Genomic DNA, 27,551 nt, shown 5'->3' with positions numbered 1-27,551 from the left:
GGCAATATGCCTAATATTTAAGAGGAATGAATATAGGCTATATTTCGTTTGTCGATGAATTCATGTGTGAATGATTGATCCATTAGAGGTAATCTGTGATGGCTCTAGTAACACTGCTATGCATGGGTAATTTTTGAATAACGTAGTATGCTACATACACGAGCCTAGATAGGAAAGATCTGTACTGTCGTGCTGCGAGAGGAGGGGAAAGTCCGGTAATGTGTCATGAAAAATGTAACAAGCCAGAGATGAAATAAAATCACTAACATTTAGCTGATTGTCGTTGTTTTAGTCGTCGTCAGAAGTTTATCGACCGACATCTATTTCTCATGTGTAGTAGCGTTTCTTTGATTGAATAATTTTGTTTGTATTATAACACAAGTTCATTTTGGATTTTCAGTAAATTACCAATGGTTTATTCAAAGTCAAACTGTAAATAATCCCTCACTATTCAATCAAAATGCTATTATTGTACTACTATATTGTTGAAAAATGGATTGCGTGATATGAAAATGGATTGATAGTAAAACGTAATAAAGATACGTTCTTGTCTGGTTATTAGGTATTCATGCTCTGATGAAGCAGATGATTATTTTTGTAGCGTTCTATTTAAAATAAATGTTATTACAAAGAAATATTTTGGTTGTGAAGGTCGTTTTAACAATTAGGCTAATATCAAAACATTCAACAATGATAAAATGCCCTGCAACTCTGTAACTACTTTATGACTAAGCATATCAAGTTCCGGGTCCGCCGGATGGATATTGTATACGATGAAATGGAACTCAATTTTAATTTAGTGGCAGAAACAACATTTAGTAAGAAATTAAGGGTGTTGCCCGGCCACAAGGGAAACACCCCTGGGTCCGCCCCTGCTATAATAAGCATTGAATTTGCCTTCTCACCCAAATTGTGCTTTTTTTTGGGGCTTGTAACTTGAACGCAAAACAAAATACCGAGTGAATGATTAAACAATCGGCGGTGGTTCCGCACACAGAGCACGCGCATCTAATATACGGCAACAAATATTATCGTCTTTTATGCCTAAATAGTCCACGTGTGTGAGGAGGAGGAAAAAAGTACGATCGTTTTGTTCAATGGTAGCATGCTGCATGAGATTGTTTTTTCCGGCCAATTAGAGGTGCCATTTATCATGAATGTTATGTGTGAGAGTACCATTTCCGGCCATCAAGGGGTGTCATTTAACAAAATTCGCCTCAGACGCGGGGCAGTGACCCAAACCCCTTGACAGACCCTGGTTACGGCCCTGATTAGACAGTGTATACCACGATCGGGAAACACCCCTATTTGGGGCAAATCGTTGAACCTAAATTCGTTTTAATTGTCAATAACTAATTATCTAACTCACTTTAATAAAAGGTGGTTAAAATCAGTACCGAAAGTACGAACCAACTTTACATATCATCGAGTAAACATTCTAGAAATAACGCGTGATTTACCGAATGTTGCCTTACGTAAATTTATATATAGATTAAATTAAATATACGCCATAAAGCATCCGAGTATATTGTGGGGAATAGTATATAAAATTACATAGGGAGAACTGATAAGACCTTTTGTTTGAAATCGAGTGAAACCCCGATAGCCGAGTTATTAAGTAAGCTGGCAGGAATAACTGTGGGCTATCTGTGTACGTCCTTTTAGGACCCTGAGATACTGCCCATATTGCAACGTCTTCCTTCTTAGGCCGAAACGGCCCACTCTGTCGTAGAAGTTAATTATACCAATTATGATGGTATTTATTTGAATAAACGCCGAACACCTTCCCAATAAAACATCACTTAGAACAATAATCGCATTTTGTATTATATTTATAACACAATAATACTATTTGTATTAGAATTCATCGGACTGTTATCTACAATTTACCAAGCATTTGTTATTTTTTTTTACCACTTTTCATATCTATTAGAGGATTTTATTTGATTATAAATGTTACCATAATATTATTATTAAAACTAAAAAATTAAACGTATCCCTCGAATAAGCCTCCCCACCTTCGCCCTACAAGGGCCCTACCAAACAATAAACACTATACTTTAAAATGTTATTAATCATCTAAGACACTGTGAAACAGAGTAGGTTTAGTTTTACAACGTTTTACAAGGGCCCTGCCAAACAATAAACACTATACTTTAAAATGTTATTAATCATCTAAGACACTGTGAAACAGAGTAGGTTTAGTTTTACGAATATCAAGCATTTCAATAACGGTAACCGACAGATTGAGCATGCGCTGAATGAATTTCTGATTGACTAGTTGCTTGTGGTACGCGCGTCATGAGAGCAGGGAGATGTATCTCTCTCCTACGAAAGGAGGCCAACACACACTGTGTTCGGGAAAAACCCGTCATATGGGTCGTTAATTTGTTCATAATTATTGCCTTTTTTCCATAATTTAAGGCCAAATCATAATTTTGCGTATAGTTTTGTTTTTCCGTTCTTTCTGCAAAATTTCTATAATTAATTTCTTTGTTTTATATTTATAAATTTGTACAGTTTATAGTGGATAAATGAAAATGAATTTTGAAAATTGTGGTTTTAATTAACTGCTGACTTATTTAGCATTTATTTAAAAATAATACAATTTAAGAGCCATTGTCTGTAAGAATCAAAGAAATATCAAAAATAGTGGCAGACTCAAAAAAATGGATTTCTTTCAAATTTTGCACATGGCTATATATGTGTTAAGAGAAATCAAATATGAAGTATTTTTTATTTCACACATATATTTTCATGGCAACGGCCAAATTTGTGTTTTTGACAAATTTTGTCCTTTTTTAAGGTTTTTTAAAATGGATATTGGTACTACTTTGATGAACGATATTTTTGTTTTGCTCATTTAATTATAAAAAATAATTAGTGTATGCATAATAACAATGCATTGTGTACCTGTTTCATAATTTTTTTTATATTTTTGATTTTATACTTTGGGAGATACCATTTATTTAAAAAGGGGTGTTTTTCACTTTTTTTAAATTGTTAAATGCAACTAAACTTTACTTCACCATAACGCCCAAAGTGGTGTATTTTTTTAGCTGATTTATTAGAAATAGGTTGTTCTAAGGTTTAATAATTGATTTCTAAAATAAAATACTGGGGTAATTTAAAAATCTACAAGCAGTGTTGCGAGAAACATAGGCATTTTTATAAAAAAAAAACATAGTATATTAGTAAAAACATTTTATTTTCTTTGATTATTTGATTTGAAACTCTTTGGTCAGAAAATGTCTTAATGTTTTATATAGTTTTAGTTGTGTTGTAAGAAAAAAAAACATTATTTTTAATTATAGATTCTGTAATTTCCAGTTTTAATGTCATTTTATAGGTTATATCCTCTGGAAATTTGAATAAATTATCAGATCATTGTGAATTTTAATCTTTGCAACAGATTACTCCTCTCTTATTTTGAAGCTCCTCTTTCATTTTTTTACTTCTTTTATTTGCTAACCTAAGCAGATCCCACATGCCCATCCACCACCACTTTCGACTACCACCACCCCACCCCCCCCCCCCCACACCTCCCTACTAATTAGTGCATTTGGTACCTACCGTAAGCTGCCACCTCCTGTAAGCAGCTGCGGGCACCTTTTTATACTAAAAATGAGATTTTTTGCATGATAAATGACCACCCGTAAGCGGCCACCCGAAAAATGTGATACTTATTGCATGGACCTATGAATTAGAGGTCCATGTTTATTGTATTTCTTTTTATATTAGCTTTATTTCGAAGCGGTTTTAAAAACATTACTGTGAAGAGATGAGAAAACTACACAGATTTTGACCGACCATTTTTCATATGATAAAAGCTTTTAAAATTTGTCTGAAAATGCTAAAAAATACTAAACCACCTGATTATAAATAATAATACAATTAGCTGGAAAATTGAGAGGCTCTTTTCGTGTATCGTGTATAGCCATAATACGTGATTTTGCCCCTTTATCGGCAGAACCTCCCGTAAGGGGTCACCGCCCGTAAGCGGCCACTTTTCCTTAGTTACGCATAGAAACAGGTTCTATGATAACTTAAATAATACATTTTGACATAATTTGACCCAACAAATGACCCTTTCACAAAGTCAGACATTTTCTGGGATTCAGTAGGTAAGTAAATTTGGGAAAAAGTAGTAAAGCTATGTAATCAATTGTTTGTAGTCATGAAACCCCATATTAAAAATATTGTACTTAGTTACGTATAGAAACAGTTGCTACAGTACACTATAGGTAAAATGTTGATGTCATTTGACCTCAATATGTAAAATATAATTTTTTTTTTTTGAAAACTCCATATTTTATTTTAAAAAAATTATCCTTATCCAGGTTTAAGATAACACTAAAGGTCAATTTTTTACCTTTATTCAGATTTGTCAAGACTTTCTTTCTGAGATTAAATTTTGCAAAAAGTAGAAATGTAAAACTATGTAGAAAAAATGTTTGTATTTATGAAAAACCCCTTATTTTTTTAATATTTTCGCATAGAAACAGTTACTATGATAAAATGTTGACCTCATTTGACCTCAAAATGAAAGAATTTACAAGGTCAAGTTTGTCATCACTTTAAGATTATTAGAATGCAGTAGAAGTAAAATTGAGAAAAATTTCAAATGCAATAAATTCTTTGTATTCATAAAAACGCCATTTTTTACGTTTTTTTTAAAATTACTTTCCTTAGTTACACATAGAAATGGTTGCTAAGGTAACACTATAGGTAAAAAATGAAAATTGTTGAGAATTTTTTATGAACTATCTTGTAAATTTTGATCAAACATTAATAGTTGTAGTAAAGTGGGGACCTGTCCTGTTTTGCATTCTGACCCATTTTGACCTCAAATGACCTTTGACCTTTACAAGGTCAGATTTTTTGGGAGGTCTTTCTGTATCTCTTTACACAAAATAGATGTAAAAATTTATAAAAACCATTGACGCAATTTTTTCAAAGTTACGTTATTTTATTTATATTATGACAAGCCACATATACATTTTATTATTATATTAGCCATATTTAAATTGTGTTTTATGTGTTTTGTTTGTTGATATTTTGTTTGTATATTTTTGTATTTTTCGTATTTTCCTGGCAACACAAAACCTATGTACGAAATTTACCCCAGTGTTTTTTTCGTGATTATTGTTGACAAACCTATTGACTATCAAATTACAAAAATTCATTGATATAAAAACACCACTTTGGAAGTTATAGGTACGTTTATGAGGTATACTTTTATAAAAAAAATATTTTTTAAAAACACCCCTTTTTAAAATAATGGTATCAACCAAACTCCATTTTGTAATTTTTTTTTTCTACATTAAATGGAACTCAATACATGTTGTTTACACTGCTATAAACAAAAACTGTATACTGTAAGTATTTTTGGTTAAAATAAGTATACAAGTTTGTACTTTTTCACTATAGAAAATCTGTGAAAAATGGCAAAAACATCAAAATTTGGATAATTGACCGTTGTCATGGCAACGGAGGCTAAAAATTAAAATGAATGTTGTAGATATGCTTTTTATTGAAATGTCTATTCATGGTAAAAATTTGAGCGAAATCCATTTTTTTACATCTGCCACCAAATCTTTGATTTTTACAGACAATGGCTCTTAACGTTTTCCTCAATATTTATAGCAGCAGCTTCATATTTTTTTCTTTTTGAAATCATTAATTGATAATAATAATTTTATTAATTAATAAATATTTTATTTATTCTCGGACCAGAAGTACCGCATTGACGCAAAAAAAAAATTGTAGTTAGTGTGTTCTCTAAAAAATGGGCACATTTAACATTTAAGGAGGGGGTCAGGACTAGGAACTTGATAGGCTTTGTCATAAAGTAGTTACAGAGTTGCAGGACATTTTATCATTGTCAAGTTAACGACCTTCACACCCAAAATATTTCTTTGTAATAACATTTATTTTAAATAGAACGCTACAAAAATAATCCTCTGCTTCATCAGAGCATGAATACCTAATAACCAGACAAGAACGTATCTTTGTTACGTTTTACTATCAATCCATTTTTATATTAAATAAATCAATGTTAACTTTTTGGTTAAACCAGTTGACAAGTACTTACTTGCTACGTTTCAGCTACTTTCAGTAGCCTTGATCACGCAAATGACGTTGACATGATGTTCTGTCATTCGTCATAGTTCGGTGACTTGCGCCATCTTTCGTCTGATGTTCAGCTTTCTGCTGGTGTCCCCCTTTGGATGCTCGGGTGTCATCATAGATGTGGCTCAGTTCATGTCCTCCCTGGTCTCTGTTGATGTTCATATTTGTTTTTCTTATCCAAATGGCTTCTTTTATTTTTCTTGATAAGTAGTGTTGTTCTTTGTCTAATATTTTTGTATTTTCAAAATCCGGTATGTGATTTTCTGTAGTGGCGTGATCTGTGATTGCTGATTTGTGTAGAATTTTAGATTGTGAGTGGCGAGCGCTCCTGGTTCTTGTCCCTACCGTATTTTTTTCCACGTCTGTTTTGTGTTCTATTATTCTTGTTTTTAATGCTCTGCCTGTTTCCCCTATGTATACCTTCTTGCAGTTGTGGCAACCTACTTGGTAGACTATACCACACTGTTGATCTTTGTCAATCTTGTCTTTAGGATGAACGAGACTTTCTCTTAATTTGTTTTTGGGAGTGATATATGTATTTATATTGTGCTGTTTCAATGTTCTTCTTAGCCTTTGAGTCATCCCTTCGACATACGGTAAACCAATGTTGACTCTGGATTTTTCTTTATCTGTTGTTATTTCTTTGTCTTTGTTTGCTTGTCTATGTTCCCTTTTGTCTTTAACTCTTTTAAAACTCCAGTCTGGATATCCGCATGTTGATAACGCTGCTTTTATATGGCTCATTTCTTGTTTTTGTCCTTCTTCTGTTGATACGATGGATTCAACTCTCTCCACTAGGGTGTTGACTACGCTAAGTTTGTGTTCGAGTGGATGATTTGATTGAAAGTGTAGGTATTGGTCTGTGTGTGTGTCGATTTTCTGTACACTGATGTTTTTATGTTACCATTGTCTTGAATAGTGATTAGAGTATCGAGAAAAGGGATGGTGTTGTTTTTCATGTTCTCCATAGTGAATTTCATTTGGCCTGTCTGGTCAATGGTGTTTAGATGTTGGAGGAGTTCTTCTTCAAATCCAATTGGTACAATTGCCAAGACATCGTCTACATATCTGCGCCAGAAAATCGGTTTGATATGTGATGGTGCTGTTTCTGTGGCACGTTGTTCCAAGTCTTCCATGAATATATTTGCCATTTGCCATTTTTATATCACGCAATCCATTTTTCAACCAATGTAGTATAATAATAACATTTTGATTGAATAGTGAGGGATTAGTTACAGTGTTGACTTTGAATAAACCATTGGTAATTAATTACTGAAAATCCAAAATGAACTTGTGTTATAATACAAACATAATTATTCAATCAAAGAAACGCTCTACACATGAGAAATATATATATATATATATATCACTTGCACTGATGAAGGGCCAGTGTTGCCCGAAAGCTCTGCTAACTTTTCTGGCTGTTTACATTATCGTTTTGATTTAGCTTTTCGCTTTTTTATTTGTATCTCCATTGAGATCCAGCCACTGATACCCACAGCATTGTCATTTTTTCAGTAATTTGCCTTTGGATTTATATATATATGTATATATATATTCAACTTTTATTGCCACAAAAAAATAAATAGATAAACTTCTGACGACGACTAAAACAACGACAATAAGCTAATTGTATTAGTGATTTTATTTAATCTCTGGCTTGTTACATTATTATGACACATTACCGGACTTCACCCTCCTCTCGCAATGAACGGCGGTACAGATCTTCCCTATTTATGTAGCCTACTACGTCATTCACAAATTACCCACACTTTTGTAAAGTTTATAGTGGATAAATTAAATGAATTTTGGAAATTGTGGTTTTAACATCTGATTTATTTAGAATTTAATTCAAAATAATCAATATATTTATAGCAGATGCTTCATATTTTTTGTATAACTTTTAAAATTATTAATTGATAATTAATTTACATTAATTGGGTACAGTTATTAGAATGTATTACCGTACCAGAAGTACCTTCATCGGGGACTTCCCCGTGACCTTCGCATTGAACGAGAAAAATGTTATCCTATATTGTTAGTCGCATTTGTTTTATCACCAGCTGAATAATATAGGCTACAATCCTCTGTTTGCTAGCGCACTATAGTGAGTGACATTTCCGGCGAACTAGAGGTGCAATCTATCATGAATTTTACGTCCGAGAGTACCATTTGCGGCCATCTAGGGGTGTCATTTAACAATTTGCTTACTGAAATACTCAAGCCCGTATTCTTAAACCGAACTTTAGTCGTAGTTCGAAGTTCGACTTGAAAAAGTCCTAGTTCGAGCAGCTATAATTGATTGTCAATGAAGATGACACGTTTACCCAGAGTACGTTCAAATGGTCCAACAGTTAATTAACATTAACATTAATGCATCCAAAGTCAGATGGGAACATGATGTCATTGAAACTATTGATGATGATTTTATGAATGCTATCTCTCAAAATAAAATTGATGAGGCAGTTTCACATTTATGTAAAATTTTTGAATACGTATGTAAAGGAATTAAGTATACACAAACAAGTAAATCTTCAACTTCTACAAAACGAAACGAATGGTTTGATAAAGATTGTAAGGACCTTAAAATGCAGGTTAAACAATCATTAAAGAGATTTAGAATTATGCGCATTCAACCTTTTTTAAATAATTATATTCAGACAAAAAAGCAATATAAGTCGCTATTAAAATGCAACAAAATTAACTTTCATAAAAAAATACGCAAACAAATTATCGATGCACTCAATACAAAGGATAGCAAAACGTTTTGGATGAAGTTGAAGACAAAACAGAAATTATCTTGTGAACTTTCTATTAATCAATGTTATATTCATTTTAAGAACCTATTTAAAAACGATGAGTCTATTGATAGCGTTGAGTTGCCAAAAATCACAGAATGAAGACAATGATAATTTAAACCACGACATAACGTTGGATGAAATAAATAGAGCATTTAATTCTCAAAATAGTGGAAAAGCTCCCGGCATTGATGGAATGAATTTTGAATTCTTGCTAAACGCCCCCAACATTATTTTTGATATTTTAAACATTCTTTTTAACGCTATATTTTTAGTTGGAAAATTTCCCAAACAATGGGCAACAAGCTTAACTGTTCCAATTTTTAAAAATGGAGATAAAAACAAACCTGAAAATTATAAGGGTATTTCTTTAATTCCAATCCTAGGAAAAATATTTTTACATATTCTTAATTCTAGGTTAACACAATTTACAAATAGTAAAAAGTTAATTCATGAGGAACAAGCAGGCTTTCGTAAGGGATATAGAACGACAGATAATATATTCATTTTAGATACCATCATCTCTAAATACTTAGATAAAAAGCGGGGTAGGATTTTTGTTGATCTTAAACGTGCCTTTGACTCTATAAATCATACACTTTTACTACATAAGCTGAAATATGTTGGTGTTTCAGGCAGAATGTTAAACATAATAAATTCCTTATACCAAAACTTATCTGCTCATGTTAAAATTGGCAACAAACTTAGTCCATCTTTTAATTGTTCGATTAGAGTACAACAAGGTTCCCCGTTGTCGTCTTTACTCTTTAATATTTACATTAATGATTTTAGTGGTATACTTAATCAGGTAAACGATTTCATTCAAATTGGAGATTGTCATACGAATCATCTTCTTTATGCAGATGACTAAGTGCTTGTTAGTGACACGGTGAAAGGTCTCCAAAAATTAATAAATAAACTTGAACTGTATTGTGATACTTGGAAACTTACTGTAAACACTACAAAATCCAAAATTATGGTTTTTAAAAATGGCCGCAATTTAAGGAACATCGAAAAATGGAAGTATAAAAATATTCAATTAAAAATTGTTAATTCGTATAATTATCTTGGTGTTATTTTTAGTTCAAATGGTGCATGGAACAGCTCAATGCAACATAATCAACAAAAAGCAAATCAAAGTTTATTCTGCTTAAAATCATTTATTTATCGTAACTTATCTTTTCTTCCAATTAATTCAAGGAACCATATTTTTGATGTGAAAATACTTCCTATTTTAACGTATGGAAGCGAAATCTGGGGAATGTCAGATAGCATAAACATTATTGAAAAAACACATACTAAATTTTGTAGATATTTATTGCAAGTTTGGAAAAATGCACCAAATGCCGCTGTTACTTCTGAGTTAGGTAGATTACCACTTTCTTTGGATTGTTTAGTTACAGTTATAAGATTTTGGTTACATATTATTACTTTAGATCATGACAGATTCATTTTTAAGTGTTATGAGTTTCAACTTAGAAAAGTTAACAGTAATGAGAATTGTTGGGCACAATAGGTCAAACACTTACTTTTTTCTACTGGTTTTGGTTATATGGTTACAACAATATGTTAATAGTAAAGGTTTATGTTTGAGAGAATTTAAGTTGCGCTTATGTGATATTGAAAAACAAAAATGCATTCAAAAATTTAGTTTACATAATAAGTTAAGGCTCTTTTCTCTTTATAAAAAAGAAATATGTTTAAGTTATCACTTGACCAACATCATTAATTTTAAACAAAGAAGATTATTAACTAAGTTACGTTTAGGGATATTAGAGCTAGAAATTGAAAAGGGCAGATGGGAGGGTGTAGAAAGGTATAAGAGAACGTGTAAATTATGTAAAAAGAACATTATTGAGGATGAATATCATTTTATTTTGCAATGCACATTTTACAATGATTTAAGAAAAAGTTTTATTCCAAGATTTATTCGTGTTTTTCCTTCTATTAATAAGCTATGTTTATTACTTTCCAACACAAATTTTACTTATAATTTAGGAAAATACGTCTACTTTGCTTTTGAAAGAAGAAACCATTATCTTAAGTTATAGTTATTTTTTATTTGTTTGTATTAGGGCCAAAGGCCAATATACATTGAACTAATAAATTCCCTGAAAAGGGAAAGAAGAAGATTACTTCAAATTAGATTCATAAAAGAAGTAGTCGAAGTTTGCAGTTCGACTTAATGAAGTTTATTAATTTAACAGTGAAGTACTTTTGATTAACAACAATCTTCAAAATATATTTAGGAACCATGGCGGTACGATAACTTTCATATTTTCTAGGCCTCCAACAAAGTATGATCGCGACGAACCGCGTACTTCATAGCGTGACAAGAAAGCGCTAGGCTCCTAACATTCTATCGCGTGGTGAGTTTCTACATCTCCCATTGTCGCTATGGCTATAGTTCAAGTCGGACTTGCGCGAGGAAGATAATGTAATTTGTATACGGTTGTAAATAAACATGCTTAGCATTATTATAACATATACCATGGATTAAAGAATAGAAGGATATGCATCGACGGTGACATCAAACGATTTTCCAACGCGCTTGACTGCTGCCAATCAAACAAACACGCTCATTGAACTCCGTGTCTCTAACCGCGGCTTTCTATAGAACGCTGCGAATCAACTGTTACATTTTTTGAGAACAAAACGTAGCCATGTAGAAATCGTATGCGCAGTCGATTGTTCTATTGACATGTCTGCGTCGATGATTAATTGACAACAAAAATATATTGCTGAACAATTCTGTTTTAATTTCATCACAATCGGACTTCGAAAAGTTCATTTACGACCGGTAATTTTAAGTAGTTGGTAATATTAATAAAAATATGCAATTTTTATATTTGAATTATCATATTGGCCTTCCATCCCCTGTAATTGCGTTAATCTATAGAATATTAAATTATGCATTTCACCATGTATGTTTTTACCGTGTCACAAGTATAACAAATGTGTTTTTAATATATTGATAAGCAGTGGTTTCTTCATAAATCTCCTTAATTATCGATGTGATTATATTTAAATTATAGTGCCTTGTGATTGGCTAGTGGTTATGTCATCCACATCACATCCAATCACCGGGCCTAATTGAATGAAAACTGCGATCCCTGATCCGGGATTTTCTGGCTATGTATTGCGATACGTCACCACTGACTCTAGTACTCTCTAGCGCTCGTTTCGTTTTGAAAAATAGACACAAGGCAAACAACAAACGAAGCATAAAAGTACCGTGTCTATTACTGTATTATTATTCCCACAAGAAGTAGACAACGATGAGTATATAGATCATGATGACACGTTGTAGCTACTACACTTAAGATGAGCCTACCAATAGGCTTACCTAGGCCTACATCAATGTCGGCAAATCATAGGGTTTACTAGTAAGCCTATAAGGCCTGGGCATAGTATCCTTGCTGATTTTGTAATTTACGTCATTTTTAAAGTTTTAGCTCGAGCTACGACTAAAGTCCGGTTTAAGGATACGGGCGTAAGTGTCTACAGCCCTGGAATCTTTGAGCAACCCTTTTAAAATAGTCCCGCGATCGCCCCTGACAGAGACATAAAGCTGGCAAAGTGGTGGGTTCTGCTTTTAGAGGATAACGCTTTATTTTTCATTCGTTTGAATTCACCCATGATGACGAAACATGTGTTGAGATATTTGATGGTTATACGGTTTTGTTAATGCATGTATCCGAGCAAAATTTTATACCGTTATAGTCCAAGAATCGAAAGGTCCAGCAATTCCTGCATGAAACACTTAAACCTGAAAAGACATTGCTGTTTCACCGACTGAATATAGTAAAATATCTTTATAGTTTTAGCCAAGTTTCAGAAACAGATTTAACAAAAGCAGGTAATAAATACAACTGAAAAGAACTTAAGAAAACATAGGTAAATTATTTAAAAAAGTCATGTTAGTGACAAAACTTAACTTGTTTCATAATTATAAGCATTACACTAGCAAATTTATGGGAGAATTTAAATGCGATAAATGCAAAATGTAAGTTATATAATAATTAAGCGCAGCAATCAGTTTCTATAACCGTAATTGGCAACATCTTGAATAATTTCTTGTTATTAATGTATCAATGTCATTTAGAATTTTGATGTGTTTCCGTTTTATCTCTTCATAGACCTGAATCTTTATATTTTGATGATAACGATGATGATGAAACAGAATATTTGATTTGATTTAGATGCTCATCAGGTGTCCACTGCCGTAGGCTTATTTCATAGCGTCTCTAAGTGATTTTTTCTTTATAACACGAATTAATAAGATAAATAATGTACTGCAAGTTTAGGTACTGAATATACACGTTGACGATCGTTCTAGTCACTTTGTTGTACTGCTTCTGCTGCTGCTACTACTGCCGCCGCTGCTGCTACTATGGTACCACATGTCACCACCACGACTACCACAATCTTATTTAACACCTTTTATAATTTTAAATATTTAGTGTAAACACTAATGATGATTTTTTTTTTCAGAAACCTGTCATTTAATAATATAAATATCATTGAACCTTTCACTTTTGCAAACAACAGCAAATTAGCACTATTGTAAGTTTTAATTTTTGTTACAATATTAAAATTAAGTAGGTTCGTTCGTAAAAGCTAGTTACTTATTCGCCGTAGACGCAAACAAGTTCGCGGAACAAGGGTGGCAAATGGTAGAGTTGTCATCGATCCCTACTAAAATATTTTAAAAAACAAGGCCATATACATGGCTGCAGTCGCGTGCTCAAGATAATGTTTACCGACCGACATAGTGAGCTGTAGAAAAATGCTTAAAAATAAGTAGGTCAAGTGTTATAACCATTCGTAAACCTAATTACTTATTCGCCCAGGGGCGTAAATGCACAAAATGTTATTGAACTTTGACCGGAAGAAATAGAGGAGGTCAAGGCAAACATGTTGATAACTCAATTTAATATTTGTGACAGTCTCTTGGTACTAGTAGTAACTTAATCTTCTCTCCTTCAAACCTCCCCTAACGCAGGCTAAGCACATCCATAACTTAATTAACTTAAGCCTTTTATATCATACAGGCAGGTACTTTACTAAATTAGTATAATTGAATGTAATTACATAATCAATTTTTATTATTTACATTTTGATCTTCAGGCGAATCATTTATAACAAGAATCTTCAAATGCTTGGTGAAAATGCGTTTGCATTTGCAAATGGTGGATCTGTTGACATGTAAGAGGAAGTGTGCAGTTAAACAATATCCTTAAGAGTATTATGAGAAATTATATTCTGTAAACCCACAAGTGTAAACAAGTCAAAAAATAGTGTTACACATTAACAAACCTAATTAACGTGTGATATAATTAAACGTCATTTATTATTATCTTTACCAATGAAATTCGCTCGGGTACCATTAAGTGCAGTGTGATGTTTAACAAATCGGCGTTGTTCGGCGGAACTACACACAATACTTTATTAATAACAAATTGCATATTGGTGATGTGAAGTTTTTTCTGTCATTTTAGGCATATTTCACCATCTGTCGTAGAACTATCTACTGGAACTTTCAAACTGTCAACCGGAAGTAGCACGTGAGTAATAAATATAACTGTTTACTCTTTATACAGTCACTCTAGAGGGTGATCGATACTCTAGCTCTTCTTATTCCGTAAATAAGATGCCTGGCCTTGTATTACTTACATTAATCTTTATTGGCTATAATCTATTTATGTTTATCGGTCACGTACATGCTAAGTACTATATGTTTGTGCACTTATTTATTTTTGGAATATTCTGAGAAATGTCAAGCTCGGAAGAGACTTTTATCGAATCATTGTCAATAATCAATTGAAAAAATGTGTATTCAACATAGTCAAATTACATTGATTTAAAACTTTGTTTGCCAGTTACTATTACAGTGTTATTCCGGTGCCGAATTCCAGCAATTAGACTGTAGACGGAGCTCGTAACGAAGCATCGTTGCATTGTTGTTTGTGGATATATTTCAGCATCGACTATTTGTGCCAAATGAACGAAATGAATTTATTTTAATCATCAGTAACTAATGTTGTAACTAAATTGTATTTTTTCATTATGTGGAAAAACTGTACCGAAAGTATTTACCACCAGCATACTATTGAGTAAAATAATAGAATTTACGCGTGATTTAGGCCTACTAAAATATGTAAATGTATGTGACATTCATTTAAGGCACAGATCTATATTATATAAATTACGATTTTTTCCGGCCACAAAATATAAAAAATGGTAAAATAAACACCGCAGCATGTATAAAATAAATGCTTTTATGCTATATACTATAAGCAAATGTTTTAATTGATTTTTTTTTCAGAATGTGTATTAATTGAAAATCAATTCATTTAGAAATGCTATCAAACAACCTCTAAATGCATTTTAAATTAATATAATGCAAATATCTTTTTAATTTAACTCGATCATATCTATAATTTGTTCATGTGGTGCTCATTGATATTATTCATGTGAGTTTTTTTTTGTGACTGGGTCATATTTATGGCTTCTCTGTTATTTTCTCAATACCCTACCATAGATATCTTGCTAATAACAAACTACGAAGTATCCCATCAAAAGCATTTCAAGGCGGCGACATATTGGTTCTGTAAGTATTATGTACAACAGAAGCAAACATTTCCCATAGATGGATATACTACCTAATGTACGTTTAAACAATCTATTTTTGTTGAAAACGAACTCGTTTCTTGAAAGTAATAATAAAGCTTTACCAAATAACCTTAAATTCTTCTTAAGATATGGAGAATGGCCATGTAACTGGATTACAATTACACAAATGTTATTACTTTATGGCATTCAATTATATTTTTGTCAGGATGTCATTACCTTGCATATGTCTATCTAGTGGGGATCTGATGCCGGCTTATAAAAAAATTAATTGAGGAAAATTTAATGGCTCTTTAAATGGCAAAATTTGGTCACGTTCTGCTGAAATTAAGAACCATGTTTTTTGTCAGTAGTGTACAAAACAAAACTGTCAGGTTACATGAATAAGGCTATATAATTTAATTATGCACACAAGTGATTTTTTGTCAACATTTTATTTCATATTTTTTATTTTCTACGTAATTGAATTATTAAACTAGATTAATATTATAAAGAATATATTTTAAGCGTTGACAACCTCTACATATTTGTTATCTAATCTCTAACCACAAGATGTTACTGAAACTCAATAAAACCGACCGACATACCGACAGACCGATCGATCGATCTACCGACCGACCGACATATTGAGCTATAATAGAGTCGTTTATAAAAATAAAGCAATGCTTTTAAGCTTAAAAGTAGCTAAATCTAGAATATTGTACGTATGTTTTGTTGTTTTCAGCAAACTTGTAGACAACAATATTAGCTTTATACACAACGACGCTTTCGTCGCATTGGACAGTATTTTTATGCTGTGAGTAATTTTCAATTATGTTTCAACATGTTTATTTATCAATATTATTACAATTATATTTAAAGTTCAGTTTAGTTTGATACCTTTCTGAAATTACAAAAAATACAAATTACAAAATAATAATTTAAAAAAATGGAGCATCGTTCTCTTACATATTAATCAATGCCACATCGTTGTATTGTACATAAATGATAGTGAATATAGCTTAAATAAGTTACCATGTCATGGGCCTAGCTAGCTTTTATTTAAAAAATCATGTGACATGAATTGCAGCTTTGCCTAGTCAGTTTAGATATTGTTGTCAGTATTTACACCTTACATTATTGTTATTTGCAGATTTCGAACTTTCGATTTTAAACATTTAAAACGTGTAACACGAGTCTTCTTCACATTACTAATAATGTTATTTTACTAGAGGATAAACAGTTTGTTTGCTGATTACAATTAACATATTCATTTATAATTATTGCTTTATTTTTAATTGCATGAAGACTCCTTGCTTATAATAGACTTACGGAAATTCCAATATTTCGTGGAAACATATATGGTACACTGTAAGTATTTTATTATTTAGTCTTGTATCTAAACCTACATCATTCAATAATAAACATTATCGAAATAATGAATGATACTGAGAAATTAAAAAAAGTGATATTCTTTGTTATTTATAATATCAATCCTGTCTAATTTGTTATCAATCTATGAATACAAGTTCTTTATTGGGTATTTGTATTTTACATGACCACTGCATGCTAACCCAATGGATAGAGTATCAAATAGACGATCGGTGATACACAAGCCTAGATAATAACTAAATTGGTGTCTTTTATCCTAAAACCATGTTGACGAGAATCATTATTAAACTTATTTAGTAAAGTAAACATTGTTTATAAGCCCTCATAAAACTATTATTTAAGTTATGTGGATAAATAATTTATTAACAATTAATGCAATGTCTCTCTTTCTTGAAGTGTAGTAGGCCTATGCATTTAAATGTTATTCAAAAGTAAGTGTATATCAAAATATTGCTCACTGAAATATTATATAATTATATATAACTATATTTTATTTCAGGGATGTAAGCTGGAACAGTCTGACCTCATTAGAAGACCGTAAAATACCTGCAGTTAAAAATGTGTTTCTCAGCAAAAATAATATTCAAACTATCTCAACAAATATCTTTGCAAATATGTCATCTCTTAACATGTTGTGAGTATATATTAAAAGTAACTACGAACATATACCTGGGCAACAGCCAAAGTTCTTAGATACGTGAATAAACTTTTCTATAACTGGGTGTTTCACGTTCAGATATACTCCGCCACTTATTGGTCAAGCCATTACGGGTGCTCTCGCGTCAACTATATTCGTTCTACTACAATAACTATGGAACGGTGGTGACTGCCAAATTGTTCAATTTAGACAGATGTCCTAACTATTATACCAATGAGGCTTTCATGGTATTGTTCAAACTCGATTGGATAGCGACTCTTTAACACTCTCGGCGTATATTCAGAAGCAAAACAAACTAAACAAAACTACACACAGCATTCTCATTTCACCTCAGCCTTACCGTGGTTGTGCATTTTCAAATTCATTTCTATCATACAATACTTGCTTCAAAACAGTTAACAAAAAGCTAAAGCTAAAATTATACATTAAACAAACATCATTATTGAGCACCTTTAAGTCACTACTCAAAACTCACATTTTCTGATATTTTTGGCAGCGCCATGAATAACGACTGTTGGAATGTCGCTATATAGATCGGACGATTGATTGATTGATTGATTGACTTGGTAATATACATAAAAGTAATTTTTTTAATTAAGTAATTTTTAGCACAAAAGGGTAATGCAAAGAAAAGCAGTTCTTATCCCCAATCATCATGAAGAGACAGAGTCTCTCTGGCTTCTCACTTGCTATTATAGTTTTCGTGAAGAAAACTACCATCACATAATAAATAACAAGTCATACTCTTCAAATATCTCCATTCGACAATAATATCTAGAGGCCAATATCAATACTATAATGACCAAACAACCACAGTGACCATTGCACCTGTACACCAAGTCTGATTGAGACTCGTTTCCCAGCTAAATGAAACAAGTGACTGATCATTTGGTATCAAAGTATGACGATCAGGAAAGCAATCCTAGCTATGTAGACTGAGGCTGTGAATGAGTGTATCCCACAGAAACTATCAAGAGCCAACTATCGATATGTGTATCAAAGTAAACACAACTAGAAGATCAAGAGGAATAATACAAAGTGGAAACTGCTAACCTCATTTGGGTAATTAAGTATAAGGAACTAACAAGAGGCATGTAACGCTCACTCAGACGTTAATATTGGATCTATGTAGAACAGACGGTTTATGAGAAAAGATAATCTGATGGTAAAAATATGCCCAACAAGAAGTTATTGAAACTAATCAAAGGTCTGAGAATGTTGCTGGTTCCAGATTGAAAGATAATGGTAGACTAGTGTCGCGACAGCAAGCCAACATACTTATTATAACCATACATTTATACATAATAAAAGCTTATCTCTGAAATTTATTTACAATTAGGCACGAGTTCTAGTCAACAGAATATTCTAATTCTGCGTGTAATATATTACAGTTAAGTTTTGAGTACAGATATTTCGTATACTAATTGGTCGTTTTCGGTAAAGCGGTAAAGGCAGGTGCTTCGGAACAATAACTATACAATCGGTTCAAGGCACTCCTCGATCATTGTTCTGGTTGTAGAAAAGTCTTCTCGGATAAGGACTTGAAACTGGAGGTTCATTGTACACATCTGACTCGTGTGCGCTGTAAAGAATCCAGTTCATCTTCCGGAAAAAGAGGAAGTGGTGGTCCATCTCCGTTGCAAACAGAAAAATGAGCCGTTTGGTAAAAGGTTTTGACACGATTAGAGCGCGCGACTCTTGAGGGAAGAAGAAAGTTGTTGTATGTGTTATTTCCCTACATTTACATTATTAAAAAAAAATTTAAATTTACAGAAGTATCAATGTTAAAACTATTATATGTTTACAGTTTTGTAGCTCTGAAATCTAACTAAAACATAATTATTTTTCAGATTTCTTGTACACAACAACATTGCATTTATAGAAGATGGAGCGTTCAATGGAACTAATCTTTACTATCTGTAAGCAAATTTTATGTATTACTTAAACATATATTACGTTTGCTCTCCGTTGTCCAACTGTAACTCAAATAGGCTTACGTTCTTTTGTTGAATTATTACATACACATTTAGCATGTGAATTATTTTAGTATAGTGTTTTTTGTGCATGCATCTATCATTGTATGCTCCAATAACTGTTGTCACTATAATGTTTGTGTGGAATACTGTACGTGTATGCATGGATTTTCGTTTATTTTCCACTCCTCAAATGAATTCAAACAGTTTTAACATACCAATATCTTGTTGTCAATTAATCATCGACGCAGATATGCCAATAGAACAATTTGACTGAGCATACGATATCTACATGGGTATGTTTTGTTGTCAAAAAATATAACAGTTGATTCGCAACGTTCTATAGAGGGCAGCGGTTAGAGACAAGAACTGTTGAGTTTCTCGACGTTTCGATCAATATGATTTGATCGTCTTCAGGAGTAAGAATGCAGAAAGTCCAGGAAATTTGGAATATAAGTGGAAAAGGGTAGGACTGGTGTGAAAGCCAGAAACAATAGCAAGTTCACAGAGTGGGAGGGATTAAAACTAGCTATAGAAGAGCATTGTTTCTCATGAACAATAGTGAATGGAAACTAGCTATAGCAGAGCATTGTTTCTGATAGGTTCTGAAAGCAAAGTGAGACAAGTTAAAAACAATAGCATTGTCTCCAAGCTGGGTGTGGACTGGCCAAATATAGACCATGTGTCTAGACAGGATTGTGAAATGTAAACTGGCCAGAAACTATGGCATGGTTTACTGGCGATGAAGATTCTTTTTGAATAAAGATAGCCAAATGTCACTGATAACAAATCCAATATCTTGATAAACAGTGTTGTGTTGTGTTTAGATGTCAATAGAATCCCTGGTTCGTCTGGAATGCCAACAAGGAACGGAAGCAATTAGTTCAGCATCTTTCCAATTAACTCGGTGTTGTTGTTTGCGAGAATGTATAATTATTGATGATTTGTCTTGCTCTTCTGGCATGGCCTTGATGTTCTTTGATTCGGTGTGAAGGTCACGTCCAGTTTCCACAATGTATACCTTTCCACATTCACATGGTATACAGTACACACTGGCTGTGTTTAGATGGGTTGTCCTTGTGTGTTTGAAGACACTGTGACAATTGTTTTTCTAACCTGCAGATTCCTCTATGGTAATAACATTTCCAACATTACGTATAAAACATTGGAAACCAAAGACACAACATTGGAATACATGTGAGGATTGTTCTTTGATACTTTTTTAGCCTAGATAATATAAATACTCGATGATACGTACTTTCAAGTTCATTTTAATCACAGTTTAATGATTCAAAGCAAGTATTAAAATAAGGAATAAAGTTAATATTTTCCCCCAGATATCTATTTGACAATCCAATAAAAGAGATCGGAGAAAATGCTCTATCACATATGATAGAAAAGGGAACAGTGTATGTACATTCGTATATTATTATTTTTAGTTTATAAGTCAAAACAATTACAAAAGATAATGATAATTTAAATATCACCAAGATCGAACCGTCATCATCATCCTCGGTATAATATTTATCAATCTTATTATCATCAATGATCGTCGCATCATTCTCATCAGCATCACTATTACACCATTACAATGTGTTAACAACGTGTTACTATGCTATGTTACAAACTATGCATTAATCATGTTATTTTCATTTAGATATCTCAACTGTTGTGGACTGAAATCGATTCCTTCAAACATCGGGAAATTTATTAACATGTAAATACACTTAAAATAAAAGATTTGATGTATTGATTTTATTTATATTTTTATGTTACCTTTATTATTTTATATGTACAAGGTAAGGAGAAAGCGACTGATATCTGGCTATATATCAAATAAAATATCACCTTTTATTTCGGTGAAATATAAGATTTGAAAAAATGATATTCTTCGCTTCGTGAAATAGATAGTCTTTTGAGAAAAATATGATTCCTTAGTGGATGTCAAATCTGATATTTCACCTCTAAGCAGGTAATATCTGTATAGTACTATACACACAGCCGATTCTGCTACTGTCAAGAGGTATCTATCTATTATATGTACAGGATTTCTTCGGACAGCAACGTATATAGCTTACTATAGTTTTATAGATAGATAGATACCTCTTGACAGTAGCAGCATCGGGTCCTACACAGAATAGATATAATTGAATCAATATAATTGCATGTTGTGTAGAATTACAAACTAATTGTTTTATAGTGTTTGTGTTACAGAAGGTACAGAAATCGAAATAAAAGGAATTGAAGATGAGTTGTTTCGTTATATCGGTAGAGAAATAGGTTTGACATGTAATTCCACGACGAGTAAATGCAGTCCGTGTAAGGAAGGGACATACAGTTTGTATGATAACACCAAATGTGGAATATGCCCACCAGGTATGGTGCAATATTTATAAAATATAATAATCTCTCTAATTTAGTTATGGCAGTAAATAGTAATAATTAATAGTAAAAGTATATAACAATAAAACAACTACAGGTACTTATAAATGAAAAAAAAATTACAGGTGGTTTCTATCAAGATAAACGAGGAGTAAATGAAAAGGGTGGTTACGAAGAATCCTGTCAACGATGTCCTATTGGAAGTTTTTCAAATAATGCAGGAGCTGCGTCCATTGCCGGTTGTCAGACTTGTCCATCAGGAACCAAAACCAATAATATTGCCAATCTAAATGCATGTTATTGCCTTGACAATTTCCATCGAACTGATCGATTTGGGCCATGCATGCCCTGCTCAGAGGGTATTAACTGTGAAGGAGGATATCAAAATCTAACAAAAGGTTACTGGTGGTCGTGGGACTTTAATGGTGACTGTAAAGTAGGCGAAGAACAAAATAAAAACAATTGTTTTTTGGCTTACACAACATTTGTAACTAAATTAAAAAACGACATGTTTCCTAATACCAACCCAAATCAACTGAAAGATGCTGTATACAAAGGTCCGTTACCAAAAGTATATGCTTGTCCACTAGGCGAAAAAAGTTGTAATATTGGACTAAAATTTAATGACACTTGTGTCGAAGGGTACACTGGTTGGCTTTGTGCTTCATGTTCTAATGGATATTATGAGCTATTTAACGAATGTCACAAATGTCAAGGGGCTGCTGTAACTGTAATTATATTTGTTAGTGTTGCCTTAGCAATAATTGGAATGATTTTACTTATATGGAGAATGCAGGAAAGAAATGCGGATCGAAGACAAACCAGCCTAGATTCATTTGTTACCTATTTAAAAATTTCTATTAATTTTTATCAGGTCTTAGGTATACTATCAGCAGTAACCGAAATTCATTGGCCTAAAAACTTTGAGTATGCTGGCAAAATACTTCAATATTTTGACGTCATTAGATATATTAGTATGTTAAGTCCAAGATGTTTACACGACTCTTGGAATGCGTATTCCTCCCTTCATATTGCCATGGCTACACCACTAATCATACTGTTAACTATGTCTACCATTTACTTCATTTGCTACATCTGGAATAAGTGTCATGGAGCGATAACTGAGAGTTGCATACGTGATAGATGTATTGTTATATCCATGTTGCTCCTTTACCTTACATACGCAAATACATGTGCTGATATATTAGCAGTGGGGCCATGGTCAATTCGTGTATTTAACGTCACAGCAGACGGAAAGATCAATAAAACAGTACTAACGTCAGACTACTCAATTGATATGGACCAAAACGGTGGATCTACGTATCAAACTAACAAAACACTTGTTTACGTTGCTTTAATATACATCATTGGTTTTCCATTGGCCATAGTTCGTATGCTATACTATAAAAATGTACGTTTTGATCAACATGAAGAAAATCAGAGGAAAGGGTGGATGATTGGAGTAAGGTTCTTTTGTGGACAATACAAGGAAACATTTTGGTTTTGGGAATCTTTTGAGCTGTACAACAAGGCTCTGTTGGCACTCATTGCCAACTTAAAAGATGACGTGTCCTCAAGTTTGTCTTACTCTCTATTTTTTACTGTCATATTTATTGTATTGCATTTGTACCTTCAACCAATGAAAGAGAAGTCAGAGCAGAGATTCCAATTATTGACTCTTGTCTTTATCGTTGTCAATCTATCTATTGGGGCGATCGTAAACTTGGATCAGAATTTTAATGAAGATGACGTCATTGATTTACTTCACAAGATAACTCCCGTTATCCTAATTATGCTGAACGTGTCTATCATGCTGGTGGTAACAGGTAAGATATCTATTGTGTAATGTTTAAATACTGACTGTGTAAATATTAGCATTTTAAACCACCATATTTGGTCAACAGCTTTATAAAAAATAAGTTGTGTGTACGTTTAATTAAATTTAAATCTATTTTTCTTATTCTTAGGTGATTTTTTAAAGAAACTCAAAACAGACTGCTGTCGCCGAGAGAGCGGTAGGGGTGCACTGCTTCTTCAAATCGATGATGACCCGGACGAATCACAGTTTGAAGAAAATAATATTATAATTTAGCTTCATTAACATTATCGTATAATAAATAAATAAAATGTATAAAATAACGTATAGTATACTGTACGTTAATCTATTCTATTTAAAACTAGATGATAACAGAAATAGAGAATATTTGTTAACATGTAAGTGTTGCATTTGTTATAACTAACTAACATTTACATATTTAAGTTGAATAACATTTTCTTAGAATTATTTAGAATGGAAAGTGTCTAGAACGCTTATATTACCATTGAAATTAATGTTATGAAATATAAAAATGTAGAATATCGATAATTAATCACAGTTGAAATTAAAATGTTATTGTGAACAAGAATATCAATAAATGTACAAATGAGAAAAACAAAAAAAATTTGATCTAAATGGTAACAATTATTATATACAATATAATGTTATTGGGTATGGGAACTATTCCGCCGTGCCACACTGAGGATGTTGAAGAATTTAAACAATACTATGGAAGCTCCAACAGTTTATTGGTTAGGACGTCTGCGTAGCCAGCAGAATGTTGGGCGGCGGCTTTCTCCCATTCTCATATATTTCCTCATCTTTATCGTTTAAAAATTAAATAATAATCTTTACAACAATTCCAAATTTGAACAATACCATGAAATCCTGCCTTGCATATAAGATTTTATTTAAATAATAATAATTATGATGACATTAATGATTTTATTTTAAAATGAAATAATGTTTCAAATATAAAAAAAATAGGTTTGTATTAGTAAGAGCTGTATTGTACTAATATACGGTTTGTTAAAAATTTGTATACAATTACTAGGGTACTAGGACTACATACAATTTTTATATAAATACTTTATCTAAAAATAATGTTGTTCTCTTACTCTTTGCCACCCATAAATGCTGGAAGAGCCACTTAAAGCTCAGGTACAGGCATAAATTTTAAATGTAATATCTGGTTAATTGTACATAAATCAAATATTTGTAATGAAATCAAGAAAAAAAAACATGAATTTCCCTTAATATGGTCAAATACAAAATTTGGCAAAATTCTGCCATAAAAACCAGGAAGACTTTTTTTCAGTAGTTAGGTAGTTAACCTAATGTAATAACATGTCTGGTGACTCCCTAGAAGGTGAAAAAAGATGGTGGATATACAGTGGATAATTTTTGCTATAGCATGAAAATAAAAATCTGAAGTTAAATAAAAATACCAGAAATGTAAAATTCAAGTTATATTACCTATATTTAGTCATCTGATAACATTTTTTACCACACCGTTTAGTTTTCATAGCTTTTTAAAATGCCTCTCTATTTACAAAATTTGTGTACAAAAGAATAGAGATTTTACTGTGTAATTTGAACTATCCCCCCACTGATAAGAAAGTGCTTATTTTCAACAAGCTCGTGTAACACAAATAAAATCCCAACAATTATGAAACATAGGGGAAACTATAGATCGATAATTAGTGGAAAGTATGATCAATAGAAATTTTTTGCCCGCACCTGGCCTTTAAAAGTGTTTGCTTACGCTGTTGGTAATCCTGTCGGCCTTTGTGGAGAGGCGGAGAGGAATATCCTTCTATCTATTTTAGGTACTCTAATTATATATTTTTAAACACAATGGCAAAATAAATAAAATTAAAATAAAATGATTGCCTTATTTTTCAAATGAGTAGGTTTAAGTTTTTAATTAATTAATTTGCATATTTAAATCTTCATTTCGTTACGTTTATTTTTTTTCAAGAGCAGTAATGCAGCTGAAGGTTGTAGTCAAACCGAAACATCTTTACCATTAAAGCTTTCGTTACTTTAAAAACATGTGTTGCTTTTCTTGCTTTCTGTGTAAACGTACGTGCCTTTAGTTCAGTTTAGTTCCAGTAATTTACCGTTATGTTTTCCAGGAAATATATATATATTTACGTTCATAGAGCGAAAATAGCTGATTTTCCACTAGACGAATAATTTATTCGCGCAAAGCGTCAGCCTATACGCATGCGTATTTATGCTCCCATCTTCTAAATTCCTCTCTGCGACGAACTCTAGTTCATTAAGTCTCAGCTTCAGTGAGATTGGTAGTTCGAATTGTTTCTACTTTTTGCGAATCTTAAAAATAAAAATCAAAGGTCAGGAAATGAGCTATGTACATCCATACGAAGCGAAACGCTACGGGATGAACATGAAAATCACAACCTTCGCTCTGTTAAAGGCTGGTTTCCTGTCGACGTAAGAGTCAGTTCTTCTAACGTCAGTTACGACTGTTACGTCGTTTTTACGTAAGAAACCAACATTTGACAGGAAACCGCTTACGACAAAATTTTGATGAAATCGACGTAAACGCAAGAAAAATAGACGTAACGCAACGATCGACAGGAAACCGGGGTATCGAGTCTCCGTCTGATACGTCGATTTATCGCGAATTTACAGGAAACCGGGATTTTATTGCTTGCGATCACTTGCGTTGCGTTATTAACGATTCTTACGTAAAGTTGACTTGGAGTCAACTTTACGTAAGCGTAAGAGTCGTAAGCGCAAGATACACAATGGAAAAGGATAGGTCTATTTTTAATAGATTCGAAAATACGAATTTCTTTAATAAAAGCAGTTTTTTTACAACACCTCTTTACCAAAATGGGATAAAAATTTGCCCTATATTAAAAACGTACAATTATATTCAAATTCTTATCTATTCACACTTTTCTTTATTTTATTGACATATTCTCATTCCGGTAATTAAGTTCATTAACTATTCTTTTATTAGGAGAAATGATTCGATGTTTTTTAAAAATTTAAACCGGCACTATTTGCTCCATCTGAGTTTTTCTAATCAATATTTTTGTTGTTTGTGTTGTTATAAGAAGCATGCTATTAGACTCTGATGCAGTAGATGTAATATTAAATACAGAAGCTAAGATGTTTAATAAAAATTAATAATAATAATAATAAAGTTAAATAATATTGCCATTCAATATCCCTCCACACTTAATAATAAGAAGCTGACAGTAAATACTTGTTAAATAAATTTATTAACAAATACATTCTACAATGCACAATACTATTTTATGGATTAGGCCATTTATATAAATTCTCAAAAATAATAGATGCATACACCATGGCCTACAGAATAAATAATACCGAAAATCAAACCTTTAAAGATGTATTGTACCCCTGAAAAAATAATTATCAAACATTTTTTTGTTGAATATACCATTTTAATGTCACATAATAGTTATCCACTTTGACCAAAAAAATAGATCGAAAAAAATGTATTTACCTGAAAAACTGTAATTTAAGAAAAAAATTGTCTAATTGGCTGCCAGCCAATGGGTTTGTGGTTGAATTTAACCATTTATTTTCTCATTTTATAAGTGAAAACATTAATTTTTTTCTTTTATCTACGGAAGTGATTAACTTTATTAAAACTACAAAATAACCTATTCAAAGTCTGATTTAATTAATCTTCACTTTTCATGTTTTCGGGGGAACAATACATCTTTAACTAAATACATTTTTGAAAAGCAAACACAAACAATTTTACTGATTACCTTAAGTTT

General features: G+C 32.2%; 1 protein-coding gene across 4 annotated transcripts in view; it reads left to right on the top strand.

Moving 5' to 3' along the window:
* Positions 1 to 27,551, top strand: part of LOC144840058 (keratocan-like) — a 62,202-nt gene that overhangs the window by 7,309 nt on the left and 27,342 nt on the right. Inside the window, exons 6-19 of one of the 4 annotated variants that reach the window (XM_078695710.1) lie at positions 13,425 to 13,496; positions 14,061 to 14,138; positions 14,432 to 14,497; positions 15,475 to 15,543; positions 16,288 to 16,359; positions 16,851 to 16,913; positions 17,434 to 17,568; positions 19,443 to 19,511; positions 20,688 to 20,762; positions 20,903 to 20,974; positions 21,223 to 21,282; positions 21,766 to 21,941; positions 22,073 to 23,773; positions 23,915 to 24,937. In XM_078695710.1, coding sequence (XP_078551836.1) covers positions 13,425 to 13,496; positions 14,061 to 14,138; positions 14,432 to 14,497; positions 15,475 to 15,543; positions 16,288 to 16,359; positions 16,851 to 16,913; positions 17,434 to 17,568; positions 19,443 to 19,511; positions 20,688 to 20,762; positions 20,903 to 20,974; positions 21,223 to 21,282; positions 21,766 to 21,941; positions 22,073 to 23,773; positions 23,915 to 24,039 — 2,833 coding nt within the window. In that variant the 3' untranslated portion in view covers positions 24,040 to 24,937. Of the gene's footprint in view, positions 1 to 13,424; positions 13,497 to 14,060; positions 14,139 to 14,431; positions 14,498 to 15,474; positions 15,544 to 16,287; positions 16,360 to 16,850; positions 16,914 to 17,433; positions 17,569 to 19,442; positions 19,512 to 20,687; positions 20,763 to 20,902; positions 20,975 to 21,222; positions 21,283 to 21,765; positions 21,942 to 22,072; positions 23,774 to 23,914; positions 24,938 to 27,551 lie in introns of those variants that run through there. The other 3 variants (XM_078695711.1, XM_078695713.1, XM_078695712.1) reach the window with 3 other exon arrangements.

This window comes from Antedon bifida, chromosome 4 (assembly GCF_963402885.1).
Source record: "Antedon bifida chromosome 4, ecAntBifi1.1, whole genome shotgun sequence".
Taxonomy (NCBI): Eukaryota; Metazoa; Echinodermata; class Crinoidea; order Comatulida; family Antedonidae; genus Antedon; species Antedon bifida.
The sequence above is the reverse complement of the archived record's forward strand: the minus strand, read 5'-3'. Positions and strand labels throughout refer to the sequence as shown.